A 22,624-nucleotide genomic window follows, 5' to 3' on the forward strand; every position below is an offset into this window, starting at 1 on the left:
GAGGAGACACGGGCACCAAGTGGTACTGTCTAGTGCCCAGCCTAGAACACACTACTAACCAAAGACCACCTCCTTCCTATACTGCTCCACCTGCCAGCCTTCCACTGGACTCCAAGGGGGAAGACACAGCAAGCACCCCCTCCCTAGGACATTGAGACAATCTCTAATATTACAGATTTTTACAGTTTTTTTATTGTTGTTAAATGATTCATCAATCCTGCTCCCATTTCTTTTATTTTAAAAGGGTTGACAGCTACACAGAAAAAAGACCCCCCCCCCCAAAAAAAACTAATTACATATCGGTATCTTTTACTATTTGCTTATTTGCTACATAGAAATATGAGAAAGGTAGCTAGATGGTGGTGCATGCCTTTAGTCCCAGCACTTGGGAGGCAGAAGCAGGTGGATCTCTGAGTTTGAGGCCAGCCTGGTCTACAGAGTGAGTTCCAGGATAGCCAGGGCTACACAGAGAAACCCTGTCTTGTAAAAAACCAAACAAAGCAAAACAACAGCAAAAAGAAATATGAGAACTATTTAAAAATGCAATTTCATTGGATTCAGCCTTGGTTACTATGTAGAATTCGGTGAAGAGAAGTGTTGGCGTGGGGCTGAATTCCCAGAAGTTGCTTTGTGGCTGAGTCCCAGTCTTTACCCAGCTCAAGCCGTTGACAGATAGATGGATACTGTCCTTCTGTCCTTTTGGCCCATTCACTTGCTTTCTTTATGTTCTCAAGAGCCCATGGAATATACCTAGATTAAAAAAAAAAGTTTCTATTGGTTCAGAATATGTGAAAGGCAATATGGTACCAAATCTTTAATACTGTATCAGATGAAATGATTCTGTCAAAAATGAGGTTATTTAATAAAGGCAGTTCTTGAAGTCTGAATAAAGTTCTCGCCCTCTAGCATGGGGATTTTGACTGTACTCAGTCCATTTCTACATGACTTACCTGCCTCACTTCCCAGCAGCCCCCTTGCTCCCTCTGGACAACTGCAGCTTTTTCTTGCCACTTTGTTTCCTTTTCAGTGTCCCTGAGGCCCCTGTTTCAGTGGCTGTTCACTGAGAGTTTTCACCTTGTTCCAGATACTGGAAGAATACTGGAGAGTCAGCTATAAAGAGCTACAACCCCAGCCTTTACACCAAAGTTTTGAAATGTAATTTAATTTATTATTGTGTGTGGTGTATGTCTGTGGGAGGGGCGGGGGGCTTCAAAAGAAAGCTGTGAAGGGTGGACTGGGCAGCAGGTAGGATGCTCTTCCACAGGTAGCTTTGTTTGTGTCAACTTGACACAAACTAAAGTCTTCTGAGAGGAGGGAGACTCAACTAAGAAAAACTTTCCTTAAGATCAGGGTGGAGGCAAGCATGTAGGTTTTTAAAGTGAGTGGTTGATGCGGATTGGCTGGTGACCCTGGGTTCCATAAAAACAGACTGAACAAGCCATGAGGAACAAGCCAGTGAGCAGCACCCCTCGATGACCTCTGCCCTGGCTCCTGCCTCCAGCTGCCTCCAGGTTCTAGCCTTGCTTGAGTTCCTGCCCTGATTTCCTCTGATAATGAACTGTGATGTGGAAGTGTAAGCAGAATAAGCTCTATCCTCCCCAAGTAGCTTTAAAAATGTAGGGCCCTGCATGCCCTCCCCCCCAGGCACGTTGAGCAAGCCTGAAGCTGTTGGCCAGAACTCCTTGCCCCAAAGCTGTTATTGGTACTCTTCCCGTTTTGATAACACACGCCTCATGACAACACACACCTCGTGGGGAGGAGCTATGCCTAAAAATACTGTAATTTTCCACTGTGCTGTAAATCAGTATTTACATCCCCTCAATAAACAGCATTTGGCGTTCCTACACTGCCATTGAACGAATGGCCCACTGTCTTGTCTCTTTATTTCAATCTCTAGGCCTTTGCCTGATTCATGGAACAGATTGTAGCATGGGCACTACAAAGAAATTATTTAATCAACTTTAAGTGCATTGGCATCAGAGCCCCTGGAACTGGAGTTACAGTTGTGAGATGCCATGTGGGTGCTGGAATTGAACCCAAGTCCTTTGGAAGAACAGCCAGTGCTCTTAACTACTCAGCCATCTCTCCAACCTCTCCAAGTAGCTTTGGTCATGGTGTTTCATCACAGCAATAGAAATCCTACAACAGTAGCCTTCTAGAAAGAGTTGCATAAACTGTAGTAAGTGAGTGCACTTGAGAGCAAGGACATGAAGGAAATACCCTGGCATGTCTATATTATCTCTGTGGGAAAGGCAAAGCCTGGGAGGAATATTCTTGGCTCTTTTCACATGACCAAAGATGATAAGATTATAATACCCAGCTATATTCCCTGCGTATTTTTGTAAACTAACTGTAAACATTACCTCATGTTTTGTTTACTTTAATAATAAAATGAGAAGTGCTTTTGTTGATACTATTTTTTTGTTTTTGGATTTTTTAAGACAGAGGTTCTCTGTGTTACAGCCTTGGCTGTCCTGGAACTCACTCTGAACATCAGGCTGGCTTGAACTCACAGAGACCCATTTGCTTGGCCTCCTGAGTGCAGGGATTAAAGGCATACATCGCCAATGTCCAGCTTGTTTATTAGATTATCCTTGAACCCAAATGCCTGGTACCTTACACAGGTTTTGGGAAATCCTTCAATCCTCAGAGACTTAGCCTTGCTGGCCTCAGGGCAGGTGGGTGTGCATGCATGCGTGCATGTGCGTGATGCAATACAAATGCAAGTGCACACATGGCATGGCTTGAATATGGAGATCCAAGAACAACTTTGGAGAGTCAGTTCTCTCCTTCCACCATGTGAATCCTGGGAATTGAACTCAGGTTATCAGGGTTATGCAGCAAGCACTTTACTAACTGAGCCATTGTACCTACCTTACAACAAAGTTCTTAAGAAAAATTCCATGTGGGTGTGACTCAGTTGGTAGAAACAAGAAGATTAGAAGTTCAAGGTCATCTTCAGCTACATAGTGAGTTCAAGGCCAATTTGAGATACATGAGACCCCTCCTTAAAATGAAATCTTAGCTGGCATAGTAGCGCATACTTTTAATCCCAGAACCTGGGAGGCAGAGGCAGGCGTATCTCTGTGAGTTCAAGGCCAACCTGGTCTGCAAAGTGAATTTCAGACAGCCAAAGCTACATAGTAAGACCCTGTCTTGAAGAAACAAATTTATTGGAGCTAGTGAGTTGGTTTAGCAGGTAAAGGTACTTATTGACAACTCTAATGACCTTAGTTAGTTCAATCCCAAAAGCTGTCCTCAGATTTCCACATGTATGGTATGTTGTATATTCCTACACACACACACACACACACACACACACACACACACACACACACACACACACACACACCCCACACTAAACATAAAAGAAACCTGTTGCTAAGGGAGCAAACTTAAAGATGTTAGATCTTTTCCATCTTCCTAAATTTTTCTCGGGGAAAGGGCCATCATGATGTGTAGTGTGTGGTGAGGAGCTGGATTCATATCTCACTTGGCTGTAATATTATACAACTTTTACTCAGGAGTCAATCAATGCTAAATTTGAATCTGCTTATCCAGGTGGTTATGGGATTGTTCAGTTGGAGCCTCTGGATCACCCCTTCACAGTCCAGAAAGCTCAGCTCACCCCACCCTTCCCATGTCCCCTGAACCCTGCCCACTTAGAGAGTCTCCAAACAAAGGAAAGGCGACAAAAGTCTAGTTCTGAATTCTTGGCAACCACTGCAGCAACAACCCCCCACCCCCCCACCCCTGCCATGCTACCAGCCACCCAAATCTCCACCCAAGCCCTCGGCTTTCGACCATACTTAGGCACAGACTCAGCTTCACCCCTCACCAATAATCTATAAAATCTCCCTGCCTTAGTCTGGGTGAACAACTTCTCTGGCCTCAATCCCTGGCACCAGTGAACCCGCTTGGGAGTTGCTCTAAATAAACATGCCCTGTTATACTTTTTCAACTCCGACTGATCTGGTTTACTGTGTCAGTGGAGAAACTTATCATGGGGGCAGAAAACCTATTAAAGATAACAGATTCTTGTTTTGTTTTCTTGAGACACAGTCTCTTTGTTATGTGCTGGCTGTCAGGAACTTTCTCTGTAGACCAGGCTGGCCTCGAACTCACAGAGATCCACCTGCCTCTGCGCTGAAATTGAAGGTATGTGTCACTATGCCAGGAAGAATATTCTAATGTGTTTCATTTAATAGTTTGATAGGTTTTTGGGGTTCCCCCCTGTTGTTTTTACTGTGTAGCCTAGGCTGGCCCATAAACCAAGCTTTCCACCTATAACCTCTTTGGTGGTGGGATTATAGGAATGTGGCACCATCACCTGGTTGATACTTTGATGTGCAGTGTGTGTGAGTTGCTAAGGATTGCAGAACTGAGCCATGTCCCTGCATACTGGGCAAGTGCTCTACCACTGAGCTACACTCACAGCTTTGCTTTATGACCTTAGACACAGGGCACGTGGCTCCAGTTTGTATTCTTCTGCCAGACCACACAGTTGTCCCAAACAGGCCAACAATTACACTGTGGCTCCTTTAAACATTTCTTATTAGGACATTAAAGCACCTGGAGATGAAGGGGTCATCCATCTTTAGCAGTGATTGGGCAACCATTCCTTCTTCTTCCAACCTGGTACGAAGAAACTGCAGTACCAGCAGTGTGGCAATCAGGTCCAGGAGACAGTCTCTTCCTTTTGTACCTAAAAAAGCAAAGATCTCCTTCACCTCATGTGGTGACTAGATGAGGAATGTTCCCCTGGGACATTTGAACATTTGGTCCCCTGTTGGTGGCATTGTTTGGGGAGGTTATGGAACCTGGTCCCCAGATGGTGTTGCTGTTTGGGAGGTTTTGGGTGGTTTAGGGTAAGGAGTCTTAGTGGAGGAAAGTAATTCCCTAGGAGTGGGATTTGGGAGTCTGTAGTCTTGTCCTGTTGGGTTTCCTGGTATGACAGCAGCCAGCTTCCTGCTCGGGCCACCTGCTGCTATGCCATCCATACCAACATGGATTCTAATGCTTGGGAACCATGAGCCAAGACAATCCACAAGTTGCTTCTGGTATTTTAAGCACAGCAACAAAAAAGTATTTAACAACACACTCTGTGCCTCTATCTGTGCCTGTGTAAAGTTCTATTAAAGAGTGACATCTCTATTAAGCCAGGTTGCTTGCTCATGACTATAATCCCAGCACCTTGGATGATAAGGCAGGAGGATTGCCATGAGTTCAAGGCCAGCTAGAGTAACACAGTGCTTTCTAGACCAACAGCATTATGCTACATTTGAATCACAAAACATTAATAGACCATAAAACTCTATACTATTCCAGAATTATGAGACAATACATTTAGGTTGTACAAATCAATAAAACCAACTCCATATATTCGAAAGGTCCTTTTTTAAAATTTAATTTAAATTATTTTTTTCATTTTACATTCCAGCCCCAGTTCCCCCTCCCTCCCCTTCTGCCTCCCTACATCCCCCACCCCACCCGCAATCCCCTCTCCCAAAGGTCCTTAATTAGCACTTTATTTAAACAGGAACTGTGAACAATCAGAACATGTGTGCCTATCACATTATCCTGATGGCTCTTGAACACTGAACTGCACCTAGACTCTCTCACTGCAACACTTGCTGTCTCCAATAATGAGCATGAAAGATGAGGAAGACCTTTAGTTTCTAGGTTCTTGCTATAAATATCTTGGAGGAAACGTAAACACACAGCTGATAAACAGCAGACATATCTGACTATTCCAGTGTAGCAAACGCATTCTGGCTATCAGACAAATCCAAACCATATTACAAGTTAGGCATAGGTGGTACTGGTCACTGAGCAGAGTTACAGGCAGTTGTGAGTCACCATGTGAATGTTGGAAACTGAACTCAAGTCCTCTGTAAGAGCAGTAAGTACTCTCTCTCTCTCTCTCTCTCTCTCTCTCTCTCTCTCTCTCTCTCTCTCTCTCTCTCTCTGCCATCTTGCTAGCCTATGTTGTATTTTGAAAATCATTTTCAGAAGGCTCACTAAAGAATACTCTTTTTGCCAGAGTGGTAGTGATGCATGCCTTTAATCCCACCACTTGGGAGGCAGAGTCAGGCTGATTTCTGAGTTTGAGACCATCCCAGTCTACAGAGTAAGTTCTAGGATAGCTAGGGCTATGCAGAGAAAGCTTGTCTTGAAAAATCAAGGAAAAACAAACAAACTAACAAACAAACAGAATGCTCATTTCATTTTAGGGTTGCTACTACAACTCAAGTGCTTGGCAACTCTACATGAGACACTAAATTCAATTTCCACCCTTGTTTAATAGGGTCTTACTCTGCACCTTATGCTGTCTGAAACTCATGGCAATCCTCCTGCCTCAACCTTCTTCAAGTGCTGGGATACAGGCATGAGCCACCATGCCTGGTTCATTCTTCTTTATGTCTGAATAAAATTCATTGTGTATAGTACCAAATTTTCTTTTCCTGTTTTTGATTTTTTGAGACAGTTTCTTTAGTAGCCCTGGATGTCCTGAAACTCACTCTGTAGACCAGGCTGGCCTCAAACTCAGATCTGCCTACCTCTACCTCTCAAGTGCTGGGATTAAAGGTATGGGACACCACTTCCTGGTTAAATTTTATTTATTCCTATGTTGATGGGCATCTAGGTTAGCTTCATATCTTGGATGTTATGAATTTTGCCACACTAAATACGAACAGTAAAGTATCTCTATGATATGCTGACTTAGCTTCCCTCAGGCATATGCCCAAGAATGGTATAACTGGATTATATAATTCTATTTTTAGTTTTTGTTTATTTGTTTCTCAATTCAGGGTTTCTCTGTATAACCACCCTAGCTGCCCTAGAACTCACTCTGTAGACCAGGCTGGGCTTTGAACTCACAGAAATCCATCTGCCTCTGCCTCGTGAGTGATGGGATTAAAGGCATGCACCACCACCATCTGGCCTATTATTTTTAGGTGTTTTTTTTTGTGTGTGTGTGTGTGTGTGTGTGTGTGTGTGTGTGTGTGTGTGTGTGTGTGCTTGTTTTTGTTTTTTTTTTTGGAACCATCGTATTGATTTCTACAGTGACTCACCAACAGTATATGAGGGTTTGGTCTGCTTCCATCCTCAGTATTTGTTGTTTTCTGTCTACCTTTTAAAAATATTAATTTATTTAAATCGTGTATATTTGTGTGTGGGTTCATGCTGGTGAATGCTGGTGCCCTCAGAGGCCAGAAGAGGATATTGGATCCCTTAGAACTGTAGCTAAAGCCAGAAGTGATGGCATACACCTTTAATCCCAGAACTCGGAAGGATCTCTGTGAGTTTGGGGCCAGCCTGCTCTATACAGTGAGTTCCAGGGTTGCTAGGATTACAATGGAAAGCTTGTCTCAAAACACAATAAAATATAAAAAGGAACTGGAGTTAAAGGTAGTTACCAGCCAGTTGATAGGGGTGCTGGGAACCAAACTGGTGTCCTCTGCAAGAACAGTTTTTGTTCATAACCCTTGGGCCATCCCTTCAATCCCGTTTCTTGATGGAGTAAGATAAAAATCTCAGTGTAGTTTTGATTTGACTTTCCCTGATGCTAAAGCCATGTATCGCAGATGGAAGGGGCACAGTGTAGAATGTGCCAAGGTCTCAAGGGAAATCACTATATGGAAGAGAATGTCCCTGTTGGCCAATAGGTACATATGTTGTGACCAAGAAAATAATTATTGAGCATGTTAAATTGAGCTTTTGGATAGTGTAGCCCAGACTAGCCTCAAATCACGATTCATCTGGCTTAGTCTACCAAATGGCTGAATTATAGGTTTATGTTACTATTCCCAGATTTGGGGTTGTTCTTCTTCAGTAATTTGTGCCATGTACTCTAAAAAAGTTGCCTAAATAATACTCTCATCATTGGTAAAGCTATGAGTTTCCTTTTAGTGTCAATAAATCTAATTCTAGTAGCTGAGTGTGGTGGTGCAACACCTTTCACAGCAGCACTTGTGAGGCAGAGGCAAACAGATCTCTGTGAGCTCGAAGCCAGCCTGGTCTACATACAGAGTTCCAGGCTAGCCAGAGCTACATAATGAGACCCTGTCTCAAAACAAAAAACAAACAAACAAAAAATCTGCTGGGCAGTGGTGGCTCAAGCCTTTAACCCTAGTACTCAGGAGGCAGAGAACAGCCTGGTCTACAGAGTGAGTTCCAGGACAGGCTCCAAAGGTACAGAGAAACCCTGAGTTGAAAAACAAAACAAAACAAAAAATCCAGTTCTATTCACATGTAACTACCAACACTACTAAATGAATGCATTAGTTTACAAAATAATTTATTACAATGGGGAGTTTGCCTATAAACAACTGGAAAAAAAATGAAGGAACACAATGACTTAATCAATTGAAAAACAGTGACTTACCTAGAGATCTAATGCCTTTTTCCTCAAGAAACTTGTGTAGAACATTTACATTAAGTTTTAGTATAAGTCCTAGTTCTGGTGTCAGTTTCCAAAAACCATCCTATGAAATTAAGAAAAAAATCATATTGTTAATTGTAGATCCTATGTCATGTAATATTTTTCTAGCATGATTCCTTTTGAGTATTAAAAATGTATCATCAGACAAAGTGTGATACGGCCCCAGACCTTAGCACAACTGACTCCATGACAGAAGTCCCGTTCAGGCTGTTAGACTCAGCCTGCAGGGCAGTACCACCTGTCAAACTAAAACAAAGACCACATCCACCAAAGTTCATAGTTCTGGGAAAGTCTCAGAATATACCTGGCTTTTCCAGTTTCTGTGGTTCTATTTCTGGCTGTTCTTGTTAACTGGAGTATGTCAACCCAGGACATGGTTTTTGTGCTTAAAAGTTCACCCCGAGAAAAGCTTGGGGCTACACTGGGTTCCTGAACACTCAGTGTAGTTGCCAGCCAGCTAATAAAGGCTTGCACAACCTGAGAGGTTAACGGTTCCTAGGACTCCTTTGATCAATTGCTGCCTAATGCTTCACAGGGGGCTGACATCTCCACCTCAAAAGGAAACAAATTAGGCACCTTCTGTTTGGATACTTAAGAGAGGTGGGACACAGCTGCCCACCCAGTGCCTGGGATCCACATGAGACATCACTGGATCCCTCTGTCTGTTCAGGTGTATAATTGTATGGTGGCTGCCCCTGGCTGTCTTTACTGTGTCTCTCTGTGTGTATGTGTGTCTCTATGTGTTTATGTCAGTTTTGTTGTATTGACCAGTGACTTTCTCTGGTGTGAGAACTCCTAGCTAAATACCTGTGCCCCATCCCATTAGGGACCTGAATCCTTTTTGACTCTGCCAGGTCACCTGAGAAACCAAAAAAAAAAAAAACCTCTACCTGTCCCACTCCAGGAGCAGGGGCTCTTGCTTGTTATGTTGCTTGACTCTTGCTCACAATCAGTGTTGGTACCTGTGGAGGTGGGAGGATTGGGCCTCTCATTCAGAGCCCCCTGCCATCCAAGCTGAGTGCACACAGGGAGGGGGAAATAGTTCCCCCAGATGAGCATCCCCTTGCTTCACTCCATGCCTGCTCTAAGCAGTCCCTCGGAAGGGGAAAGTTCTCCATGGTTGAACATGAGGGAAAAGAGAAAGCTCCACTCCTTTCTTTTTTATAATTTATAGAAAGATTTCCTTTGGCCAGGCATTGGTGGCTCACTCCTTTAATCCCAGCACTGGGACAGAGGCAGGTGGATCTCTGTGAGTTCCAGGCCAGCCTGGTCTATAGAGCGAGTTCCAGGACAACTTCCAAAGCAATACAGAGAAATCCTGTCTTAAAAGAGAGAGAGAGAGAGAGAGAGAGAGAGAGAGAGAGAGAGAGAGAGATTTTCTTTGTCACCTAGTTCCTAGTTGGCCCCAGATATTTAAAAAAATATATACATACATATATATATATATATATATATATATATATATATATATATAAATTTAAAAAATATAAGTAGGTCCCAGTTGCTGGAGGTAGCGCAAAGGGTGTTTTACAATAAGGAACTGCATGGGACAAGACCATTTGCATATTCTGAAAGCCACCATTGCCTTCTCTAATGATGAGATGTAGTTAGACTTACAGACACCTAGCAAAATGTTGGTGTCTTATCTCGATCAGAATATCTCCTAGCTGAAAGTTCTGCCTCCAAACAAAAGATACAGTTGGACTATATAACAAAGATCTCCAGTGTATGGGCAGAAACCAACACCCTAGGACTGGCTCCTATAATTGTTCAATTAACCAGTTCAGCTACCCCCATCCAGATTTAACAATACTCAATGACCCTGAAAACAAAACTCAGTGCACATTGCCTAGCTTGGAGAGACAGGCATCCTGGTGCCCTGTCAGTTACTGTGGAGTACACCTCTCCTGCCTGTGAAGATACCTAGAACCTCTGATTCTCATGAGCCTGATTCTTCCAGATACACAAGTGTTCTTCACTGTGTTCTTCAGCCTCCCATTGGCAGAGGTGTGTCAACCCATCTTTGCTTTAAAACTGGCAGACCCAATGGGAGGTTACAGTAGGCTGTCCCAGGATTTAAAGACACGAAATACAGACCTTTCTGCCCTTCTGTCAGAAGTTTCCCAGGAAAATGGATTCTAAAAGGGTCACTGAGGGATTGATGCAAAAGTTAAGAGACCTTGAGCTACAGAAGAGCAGCTAAGAAAGCACACACACACACACACACACACTAATAATAATAATAACATGTAAATAATTTTTTCTTTGACCAGGCTGGCCTCAAACTCACAAGAAAGCTGCCTGCCTCTGCCTCCTGAGTGCTGGGATTAAAGCTGTGAGCAACTGATACCCGGCTGACGGATGCTAATTTTCAACTGACAAATATTAACAGTTGCTAATAATGAATGACAAACATCACCATGTGGACAGTTTTAGTTCAGCCGCCGATTCACAGAGAGAAATAGTCTCCACGCTGATATATATCCTGAACCACTATGGACTGGCCATCCACTGTCTATGATCAAGTGCTCTGAGAAGCACTGCTGTAAACTGTGAAGCTAACTGACCACAGACTTGGAGAGAGATAAGGCAAATACCTCGGTTTGTAGAGCAAAGAGTGAAGCCCACGGTGCAGGACAGCTTTCTTCACAGGCTATGCATTCCTCATCTTCCTCTGAGGAAGCGTCACTTGTTACAGAAGTTTTCTCCATACTTTCCAAAATGCTGTATGCTGCACATTCTCCTGCTTCATCCGTTTCTGTTTTGAAAGAGCTGCCATCTAAAGAGTCAAGCAAAACCCTGTCTAGGGTGTAATCTGATGTCGCTGGGCTGGCCAATGGGAGAGCCGACTCACATGAATCCATCCTACTAATGCCAAGGAATTTGGATCTTAGCAAAGGAAGAGAAAAGGGACTCTGGGGATGCTCAGAGCTAAGGACATTGGTGGGACGAGGAGGGACAAATGGTGGCTTAGTAGGACTGCAAATAGGTGGCATAAAAGAAGCAGAAAAAAGTGACCCACGAAGAGAACCTAACTCACTGGTTTTGGGGGAGACAACGCGGATGTTGGGGCCTTGGGAAACTTTCCCTAGATCAAAATCCTCTGAACTAGGTAAAGCAGTAATACTGCCAAAGCCCACAAAGGGCTGCCCGGGAGAAGACTCTGAGTCATGGAAAATGTTGGTACCTCCTACAGGCTTAGGGCTTCGGCGGAACTTAGGCGAGTCAAACTTAAATGGGATGAATTCTCTGGGAGGAGGAGGAAGATGGCTGCCAACAAGAAGAGGGGGAGGGGGAGGAAGATGGGTGCCACCAGGGGGAGGGGGGGGAAGATGGGTGCCACCAGGGGGAGGGGGAGGAAGATGGGTGCCACCAGGGGGAGGGGGAGGAAGATGGGTGCCACCAGGGGGAGGGGGAGGGGCAGGAAGAGGAGAAATGTGGCAGGGAGGTGAAAAGAAAGCAGACTGGGAGCTGCAGGGAGAATGGAAAGAAAACCCAGCAGAAGCCGAAGAACCCAGGGAAACAGGCAGAGCACTTCGTAGTCCAGATGCCTGCAGTCTCTTAAGTGCCCCTCTTTTCCTGGCCTCCATCTGATTCACACCCAATGGCTGTTCCACATCTTTTGATTGCAGGTGGACCTTGAAAGATTCTGCTGTTGTAAATGATTGTGGCTCTAGGATCATGCCTTCAAAATCTTCAGAAAGTTCTAGACGACATGTCTTTTGCTTTTTTTTACATTTTTTAGTCAAAAGTAGCCGTGGCTGTCTCTCATTCCCTTCAGAGGAGACCGGTAAGGGCTGCCCAGGTGGTGAAGTTATGCATACAAAGAGAAAACAGAACAAAATAAATTAGCAAACGTTCTTCCAAGTAGCTGGACGATTGAGTTGTTAAGGATCACTCATCCCAGAAATCAACCGTGGCCCAGGGAGAAGGACTTTTAGCCAGGTGTGGTGGCGCACACTTTTAGTCTCACACTCAGGAGGCTCAGGCAGGAAGATCCTAAATTTCAAGGCCAGCCTGGGAAATTTAGAGAGACACTGTTTCAAAATAAAAAATTAATCGGGTATTGGTGGTGTACTCCTTTGATCTCAGCACTGGGGAGGCAGAGGCAGGTAGATCTCTGTGAGTTCGAGGCCAGCCTGGTTTACAGATCCAGGAAAGCCAGGACTACACAGAGAAACACTGTCTCAAAAACAAAACAAAACAAAACAAAAAAAAACAAAACAAAAAAACCCAAAAAACAAACAAACAAACAAAAAAAACACCCCCAAAAACCAAAAAAACAAAAGTTAAAGAGGGCTAGGGACAATGTTCAGTGGTGAGGTGTTTCCCTAGCTCGAGCAAACCAGACTCTGGGTTCATTCATGAATACCACCAAAATAACAAGAAAAGAAAAATAAAATAATATGTGGGCTGGTCAGGTGGCTTGGCAGCCAGAGACACGTGTGCCCAAGCCTAAATTCAATCTCAAAGATACACATTATAACGGAGAGACCTAATTTGTACAAAGTGTCTTCAGACCTCCATACCCTCTGCCAGCATGCAAATAAATAAATAAATAAATGTTATAAATAAATAACCAATCAAGTGTCCTACCACTGTTCTATACCCAAGGCCTAAATGTATTTAGTTAGTTTTACTTTTAGAGGCAGAGTCTTATGGTACAACCCAGGTTGGCCTTGATCTCATGTTAATCCTCGTACTTCATCCTCTTGAGTGTGAGATTACAGGTATGAGCCACACACTACTTCTGGCTAAAAGTTTTATAATAAGCTAATAGACAAAGAGCAAGGGTAAAAGGCAAAAAAATTTGTATGATTTGAAGAGAACCAGAGCCATGGGTCCCGGCCCAAGGAATGGAAGCACAGGGCAAGTTAGTAGTCTAGGACCCTATCTGGCTTTGGTCCTTCACCTACATGTGCCATGCACACACAGTCCTCTCTGAACAAGGCACCCAGCAACTTCAGAACCCCTTCAAACCCCACCTGCATTGGCCTATACACATACCCCTTTCTGGATAACAGAAAGTTTCTCCTTCACTATCAACAATCAAACTTAGACATTTTCCATTCAAAATATTCCTAATGTATCTGGGTAAATAGACCAGAAAGCCTAATCTGGTCTGAACTGGTTTTAGGGGCATGGACCATAAGGCAAACAGTGTCCTCAAAGTGAACTTGTAGGGAGAACTCTCTACTTACTAACTTATGCCTATGCATAACTGGACATGTTTATAATTAAAATCAGAAGGGATATGTGTAGTAGGAAAATGTTTAAATGACCTAATCTAGCAATTAAAATATAGAACCACCTAAACTATACCCCTTAGCAACCAAATTCCTTTTTCTTTGGAAGGATGCCCCAGATAATAATTGGGGCCCTTGGTCATCTTTGTTCACGTGGCCTACTATTCTCTCAAAGTGTATTCTGACATATCTATTTGCCTGTTTGGTTTTTAATCTGTCTGTCTGTCTATCTATCTACCTACCTACCTGTCTATTATTTTGAGATAGGACCTTACCCTATAGCCCCGATCAGTCTGGAACTTGTTACATAGACCAGGCTGGCCTTGAACTCACAGAGATCCTCCTGCCTCTGCCTCCTGAGTGTGGGGATTAAAGGTGTGCATCTTTATGCCTGACCCTATTGCTTTGCTTTAAACACAGGTTGTCTTGAAGCTGCTCTTCCAGAGGACCCAGCTACCTTGGGTGAGTCAAAATTGTCTAATGCAGCTCTAGCCACAGAGTGTTAGAAGCTTATTATGGACAGGTGCACATAAACATACACAAATACACATAATTAAAACAAAGAATGTAAAATGTAAGTAACATTATCTTATTCATGTTGGACATCTGCATCAGTCCTTAGTTATTGTCAACTCTTAAGCCTGGGAACACCTTGCCTAGACCCAGACCTCTGGTAATGTCTTTAATACCAGCATTTGGGAAGCTGAGGCAGGGGGATCTTGAGATTGAAGCCAGTCTGGCTATACAGGGATTTCTGGTCACTCTCTAACACAGCAAAAACAAAATAAAACAGAATTCCTAAAAGAAATGAAGGGGGAAAACTTAAAGTATAACTTATAAATATGAAAGGTAATTCTAGGCACAGAAAAGCAAAACAACCCAAACAAAAGCAAAAAACTGGGAGGAAGAGCTAGGGAGGGTATGAACAAGATTCGTTGTATAAATGTATGAAACGGTCAAAGAACAAATAGAAGGTATCCTAAAACACATGCACATATGAGGCAAGATATTTAAAAACAAATTAAAATTTGTCATAGGGGTTGGAGAGATGGTTGTGAAATTAAGTGTTCTTTCAGAGGACCCAATTCAGTTCCTAGCGCCCATGCTGTCTGGCAGCTCACACTGTAATTCCAGCTTATTCAACATTCCAGAGATTCAACACCCTCTACTGGCCTCCATAGGTACCTGCACGCATGCACACACCCATGCACACTCACACGCACACACTCTCTCCCTTTCTCTCTCACACTCACACACACACTCTCTGTCTGTCTCTCTCTCTTACACACACACACACACACACACACACACACACAAAATATGTAAATAAATAATTATAAATGGCAAATTGGAAAAACAAGTTTTCTTTTCCCCCCCTGAGAATTCATCATGCACAGCTCTGTTTAATGGCATACGTCTGGGCTGGAGAGATGACTCAGGGGTAAGGAACACTGGCTGCTGTTCCAGAGGTTTTGAGTTCAATTCCCAGCAACCACAACCATCTGTAATGAGATCTGCTCTCTTCTGGTCTGCAGGAGTACAGGCAAGCAGAAGGGTGTATTATGCATTAAAAAAAAAAAAAAAAAAGGTATTCCTCTAACAGTCTGCTGCCATCAGTGACTTCATCTTGCTTTAGTGCCCAACACTCAATGCCTGCCTATGGTACAAAAGTAAAAGTGTGCAAATGAATGTGTTATAACAAAGCAAGTGTCCTCTAACAATCCCTCCCCCCGCCCTGGGCCACCAGGCTGTCCTCCTGGGGGATGGACACATTTCAGTTTTAAGGGGTAGTACAGCCCTTGCTTAGTATATAAGAGGTACTGCGTTCAAACCCAAGCACCACAAAAAAGGAAATGTATAACAGTAAATAAAAGCAAGAGCAAGCAAAGGAGGCAATAAGCAAATACATTTACGATCTGTAGAAATTGTCCTCACAATGTTCTCCTTGCTTTTCTTGCTCACTCTACCTTAGGGTGTCTTTCCTGTATATGAGGGGTTACACACTTAACTGCCGAACAGGTGTGAACACATAAAAAATAATAAAAAAATTTAAACAATTAACCTTTTTTATTCCTTTGAGACAGAAGCTAATGTATCCCAACTGGCCTAAAACTTTCCATGTAGCTTAGGACAACCCTGATCTGAGTGTACCACACTCAGCTCCCAGAATCCTTTTTTGTTTTCCTTTTGAAACAGGGTTTCTCTGTTGCTTTCAAGCCTGTCCTGGAACTTGCTCTGTAGACCAGGCTGGCCTCGACCTCACAGAGATCCACCTGCCTCTGACTCCCTAGTGCTGGAATTAAAAGCATGTGCCACCAATGCCACACTTTCCCAGAATCTTTTATGAACTATCTTTTAAGAGTGTATTCTTTCTGTGGCCAGGAATAGTGTCACACACCTTTATCCCAGCACTTGGGAGGCAGAAGCAGGCAGATTTCTATGAGTACTAGAACAGCCTGGTCTACATAGAGAGTTCCAGTACAGCCAGGGTTATGTAGAGAGACCCTGTCTCAAAAAAAGAAAAAAAGGAATGTTTGTCTTCTACTCATTTTATTCAAACAAGGTTACTGTTTGACTTGACGGTTTGCCTTGTCCCAGCAGTAGCTTCAGAGTCTGGTGTTTACTGGGTCTCTTGATTTCCTGAAGGCCACACATTCAGTAACTGCCCTAGACCACTGGGCCTGTGTGAGTTCACGAATCCATGAAATTTGTCCCAACATACTTCTTAGAATACATCCCCACCATTAAGCAATGGATGGCTGAATTTGGTGATTGTACTTACCAGTGCTGTGAAGACCTCTTGCTGCTCTTCTTGCCAACTCATGTATGGCAGAAAGTCTACGTCTTCTTTGGCAACAAGTTCAGAAATATTTGGGACATTAGCAAAATGAATCTCATTACTGTCCTACATAGAATCACAATGGGTTAAATTTTTTTAAAAAAATGATTTCATCAAATTAAATAATTAACACATTCTAAAGCCCTGTGGATGTTGGGCTTAGAATAGCTGGGCATTTGCTTGGCTCTAAGTTCCTCACTCTGAGGCCTTTGCATATCAATCATCAATCAAAAACATACCCCACCCTTTGGGGGTGATGACTTCCTTACGAGAACACTCCTCTCGCAAAGCATCTCCTGCATCCCTCTCCAGAAGAGGAAAAGAGGAAACACAAGAAAAAGCGCCTGGTGCAGAGCCCCAGTTCCTGCTCTATAAAGTGAAATACCCAGGGTGCGGTAAAATCACACAGTCTTCAGCCATGCACAAACGGTAGTCTTGTGGGTTGGCTGCTCCACTGTCCTCTATCAGCACATGGGTGGAAAAGCGCGGCTGACAGAAGAATGCTCCTTCCGGAGGAAGCAGCACCAAACAGCACCTGATTGAAGTTGAGTGGGAACCATCCCAATAAACACATGATGGAAAAAGAAAAGAAAATGTCCCATAGGCTTTGCCTAAAGGTCAGTCTGAACAATAAATCCAGAAATTAAACAAGTAATGAAATTATAGCTTGTTTTTTTTTTTTTTTTTTGTGCATGACTGTGTGTTTGGGCTTAACTACAGTATTGTACCACATCCCAGCCCCAAACAATTAGAGATGTCAATTTTTTGGCTATTCAAGACAGGGTTTTAATGTACAGCCCTGACCATCCTGGAACTTACTCTGTAGACCAGGCTGATCTCCAACTCATAGATCCACCTGCCTCTGCTTCCTGAGTATTGGGATTAAAGGCATGTGTCTCTACTGCCTGGCTTTTATAGACATCTTAAAATATACATACAGGCCAGCTGGATAACAGAGCAAATTCCAGGACAGTCAGCCAAGGCTGTTACACAGACAAACCCTATCTCAAAAAAGTGTGTGTGTGTGTGTGTGTGTGTGTGTGTGTATACACATATACATACAGCTAGTTAATAATAAAAACATTAAAAATACTAACACACATGTGCTGGTTAGTTTTTATAAACAAGAGTCATGTGAGAAGGGCCTTCAACTGAGAAAATGCCTCCATCAGATTGGCTTGAAGGTAACTCTATGGAACATTTTCTTGATTGATGATTGATTTGGAAGGCCCCAGCTAGCTATGGTGGTGCTATCCTGTCAGGTGGTCTGAGCAAGCCAATAGAAGCCAGTAAGCAGCACACCTCCATGGCCTTTACTTCAGTTCTCGACTCCAGGTTCCTGCCTTGATTTCCTTCCATGAGAGACTATGACTTTATGATTAAATAAACCCTTTCCTCCCCAGATTGCTTTGGGTTGATGTGTTTTATCACAGCAATAGAAACCTAACTAGAACATGCAATTCATTAGAGAAATTAGCCACGTGCTAGCATGAACATCCTCCTAGGAAGGAGACCCCGGCTCCTGTCTCCTGGCCTCTGTCCACTTTGCCCTTCATAGCCCCCAGTGGCCACTGTCATTCCTGAGTTCTGTTGTTTTCTTAATATACAGTCTCCCTGTATAGCCCTGGATGGCCTAGGACTCACAATGTTGATCAGGCTGCCCTCAAACTTGTGTCAATACTGTTTCTACTCTGAAGTACTAAGATTATATACGTCTGTGCCACCACAACTAGATGTTGCTTCGTTTGTTTTTTGAGACAGGATTTCTCTGTATAACAGTCTTGGACGTCCTGGAATTCGCTCTGTAGACCAGGTTGGCCTGGAACTCACAGAGATCTACCTGCATCTGCCTCCTGGTATTAAAGGTGTGTGCCACCACCCTGTAGAGTGCTGCTATTTTTGACACAGAATCTCCCTGTGCAGCCTAGCCTGAACTCAGTCTCCTCCTGCCTCTGCCTCCTAAGTGCTAGGACTGTAGGCATACCTCCACACCTAGAGAAATGCTTACTGATTATTACATTTCTTTTTATTTAGCTACTTTCTTTTGTTTGTTTATTTTTGTTTTTGTTATTTTTATTTTTCGAGACAGGGTTTCTCTGTGGTTTTGGAGGCTGTCCTGGAACTAGCTCTTGTAGACCAAGCTGGTCTCGAACTCACAGAGATCCTCCTGCCTCTGCCTCCTCAGTGCTGGGATTAAATGCATGTGCCATTACCACCCATCCTTATTTTTCTTTTGTTTTGAGACAGGGTCTCACTACGTAGCCCTGGCTAGCCTACAACTCATGGAGTTCCATCTGCCTTGGCCTCTCAGTGCTGGCGTTAAACACCTGCACCACCACTTCTGCAAACAGTGATTTCTTTTTCTTTTTCTTTTATGTGTGCATGCCTACAGAAGCCAGAAGAGGATGCCAGGGTCTCTGGAGTTCGGGTTGCTATTGTAAGCCATCCGTGGGTCTGTGGGTGCTGGGAACTGGATTTGGGTCCAAGCTGAACCATATCTCCAGCCAATGGTGACTAAATAAAAGTTTAAAAGTTTAATCTTAAATTAATAATAGTACATACCCTTTTCTCAACTGCCACAAAGCTTGTAAATTGTGTAATTAGAGAATTTTCTTTACTGAGCTCAATAATCAGAGATTTCATGATTTTTTTCTTCATCTAGGATAGAAAGAAACCGTGTAAGATTGTTTATGTGTCCTGAGATTGAAAAGGTATAAAATAATCTGAAGTGTTTTCCTGGGACAAATAAATCCCTTAATACATTCACTTTCTCCTCTTAATTTTCTTCCTTTTTTTTTTTTTTTTTTTGAGACAGTCTTACCATGTATTTCCAGAACCTGCTATGTAGAGCAGGTTGGCCTTGAACTCACAGAGATCCACCTGCCTCTACCTCCTGAGTGCTGGGATTAAAGGCATTCACCACCACTCCTGGATCATCCATTTCTATGTGAGACATCTCATGTGTCTCAGGCTGGACTGGAACTCAGCTATGTTGCTGCTGCTGATTTTGAATTTCTGAACTCTGCCTCAACTACTATAATCCCAGATGTGGGATTATATGTGTGCACCATCTCACTTGGTTTATATAGTGCTGGATATTGAATTCAGAACTTTGTGAAAGCTGGGTAGGCCCTCTACCTACTGACTATATCTCCCACCCTATATAAAAAATTTTTATAATTAGTACTTCAAATCAGACACTCAATCAGGGGTCCTGTGTAAGTATCATAGGTGGGTGACATACGCTTTCTGTGATTTGGGATAGAAGGAATTTAGTCACACAGCCCTTTACAGTTTTCAGAGAGCCCTCTCATGCTGCGTGCAACTCTTCTCATCCTCTCAAAGCTCCCAGTGCAAAGTTGAAGAACTGTACAGGCGTCATTACTTGTTTAGGATCATTCAAAGCAAAGCTAGTCAGATGCACTCAGAGATAAATGAACCTTAAGTCAAAGGGAACACTGAGTGCTAATCCAAGTGGTCACTGAAGGAAGGAGCAGGCAAAAGCACCTTGACCTAAGTGCTGACGTTTTGACTTCAGATTCAGTTTTACCTGTAGGTTGAAACCACGTTCAGGTTCCCAGGCTCTAAGGGAGATAAGGACTTTCTAATAGCCATCTCCTCCTTAAACCATAGAAATGGTCTGTTATGCAGCTTTAATTCTCTAAAACATCATGGCTGCTCCTAACAACAGCAAGAACAAATGAATCTGATTGGTTGGACTGAAAACCTTATATTCTCTGTTGACAATGATAGAACACACAAGGAAAGACCCTAATCTTTGAATCCTGATCGGTGCAACCAGTACTTGGCAACAGGTTTGTGGCTTTTGTGCTTATAAACAACACCCCCAACCCCTCCAATAACAACACCCCCATTCTGCCTATCCCCCCTACCCCCTACCTCCCCTTCAACCCCTGCTTGGGGCTGTCAGGAAAACAAGGCTCCCAATCCTCAGCCTGCAGCCTCTGCACAGTATGGGAATCCTTTTTAGGAATGCCATCGAACACCAATGCTAGAACCTCACTTAAGACCTCGGCTTGACTGTCACAGTAGCTGGCCAAGGGGTCCCCTCTGCCAGGACCCTCCTCTGTCCATCAAGGAGGGAGCAAGGTGAATGTGACTCTTCTTACTCTCCTGAGGCATCTCACCACCATCCTGTCCCTGAGCTGCTGAATTACAGCTTCTGAGATGAGAGATGATAGCTATCCCAGGCCTCGGTGGACACCCTCTGAGCACCTCTCCAGGCTATTTCCCATAGGGAGAAATCACAGAAGTCTGAGGAAGTCATTGCCATTAGATCTTTCATTTAGGGATCCAGCAAACAGCTGCTGATCACCTGCACCCCAGGACTGAATCACAGATGTTGATGTTGCCCTGATATCATATTCTTCTTTATTCAGCCATCCCTACTCGGTATTGATATGAACAAATTAACAACGAAGAAGAACAATGCTCCATGGCCTTTACAAACCTCATGGTTGGTTTCATTGTCATGGAGAATACCGTCTTCATAATCTCTAATCAGTGCTCGAGCTGCCAGCTTGTGAATCATCTGTGTGTAAGCAGTGAAGGGGAGAAAGGATTAAAATGGCTTTGAGAGACATGTGAGTCTTGTGTGTGTGTGTGTGTGTGTTACCTCATGTGTGTGGTACAGACATGCTAATAGACTGTGTATGTAGGTCAGAGCACAGCCTTCAGGTGTCAGTTTTCCCCTTTTGACCATATTTAAGACTGCTGCTGTGGTAGCGAGGCTAGCTGGCCAGCAGGCTTCAGGAAGGTCTCCAGTCTCTGCTGCCTTCCACCTAGATGAAAACCTATAAGCAGTCAATGGCTGCTGTGAAACAGTCTGCTTCAGGGATGAACTCCCTGACAGATTATTCAGTTCCAAGTGGCCAGCCCTAAGCATGTGTACATAAAAGCTGTCAACACTAAAGGGGATCAATAGGCTCTATTTATTTATTTATTTATTTATTTATCTATTTATTTATTTATTTATTTATTGTGTGTGTGTGTGTATGTGAGAGAGAGATAAAAGAGCATAATTATATAAGAAGAGGTCATGTATGAACTTGAGAGGGAGAGGGGAATTGACTTGAGAGTAGCTAGAGAAGGAGGAAAAGAAATGATCTAAATACACTACTTACTTATGAAATTCTCAAAAGAACAAAGAATTGATTAAAAACACTGTTGTTAGAAAAAAAGAGGTGGGTGGTGGTGGAGCACGCCTTTAATCTCAGCACTTGGGAGGCAGAGGCAGGTGAGTTTTAGGATAGCCAGGACTGTTACACAGAAAAACACTGCCTTGAAAAACCAGGAAAAAAAGAAAGGAAGGAAGGAAAGAAGGAAGGAAGGAAAGAAGGAAGGAAGGAAGGAAAAAAGGAAGGAGGAAGGAAGGAAAGAAGAAAGGGAAAGGAAAAAAGGTTTGGGCCTTCACTGTAACCGTCAGCAACAGTAAATGAACTGTTTTCCTGAGTTCTGACAAAGGACTCAGGGAACCCCCAACTCCTGACAAGCTGGACGAGCAGGTAACATGAAGGCCAAGACTTGCGACTGGCATCTGAACTGGTGAGTTTTGTGTGGCCAAGCCCTCACCCATGGGGTCTGTAACAACTTCTGTTAGACAGATGTGGTAGTGCATGAGTGGAGGCTGCGGCAGGAGAAACCTTCCTATTCAAGGCCATCTTGAACTAGACAGTATCTCAAACAAAAACAAAACAATCATATTGTGTTTTGAGAAAAGGTCTCATGTAGCCTATGCTGGCCTCAATCTTGCTTTGTATCCAAGGAGGACCTCAAATTCCCAGTCTTAATGCCTCTACCACCCCAGTGCTGGGGTGATATGTGTGTAAACACAATTCCACCTGGCAAAAATCTCATGTTTACTTGCAGTTACTCATACCCATGGGTACCTGTAGAGATACACCCAGCTCCAAGAATCGTAGATGAAGACTCATTAAAGAGTGTGTCTTCACTGACTGCACAGAGAAGCCCTGACCACCCTTCATGTGTGCTGACATGTCAACACAGAAAAGCAGAAGTCCATGGAGCTTACAGGTGAAAATTTAACATTGTAACCTTCTGCCCATAGCTTGA

At 43.4% G+C, this 22,624-nt stretch overlaps 1 protein-coding gene across 1 annotated transcript in view; it reads right to left on the bottom strand.

The window, feature by feature from the left end:
- Nucleotides 1-297: 297 nt before the first annotated feature.
- Parp4 (poly(ADP-ribose) polymerase family member 4) overlaps nt 298-22,624 on the bottom strand; it is a 72,406-nt gene continuing 50,079 nt past the window's right edge. The window contains exons 28-34 of the mRNA XM_051195626.1: nt 21,003-21,083; nt 19,094-19,189; nt 16,475-16,597; nt 11,044-12,243; nt 8,390-8,489; nt 4,573-4,705; nt 298-750 (exon numbers count right to left, since the gene is read on the bottom strand). Coding sequence (XP_051051583.1) covers nt 558-750; nt 4,573-4,705; nt 8,390-8,489; nt 11,044-12,243; nt 16,475-16,597; nt 19,094-19,189; nt 21,003-21,083 — 1,926 coding nt within the window. The 3' untranslated portion in view covers nt 298-557. The remainder of the gene's footprint in view (nt 751-4,572; nt 4,706-8,389; nt 8,490-11,043; nt 12,244-16,474; nt 16,598-19,093; nt 19,190-21,002; nt 21,084-22,624) is intronic.

Source organism: Phodopus roborovskii, unplaced genomic scaffold (assembly GCF_943737965.1).
Source record: "Phodopus roborovskii unplaced genomic scaffold, PHOROB, whole genome shotgun sequence".
Taxonomy (NCBI): Eukaryota; Metazoa; Chordata; class Mammalia; order Rodentia; family Cricetidae; genus Phodopus; species Phodopus roborovskii.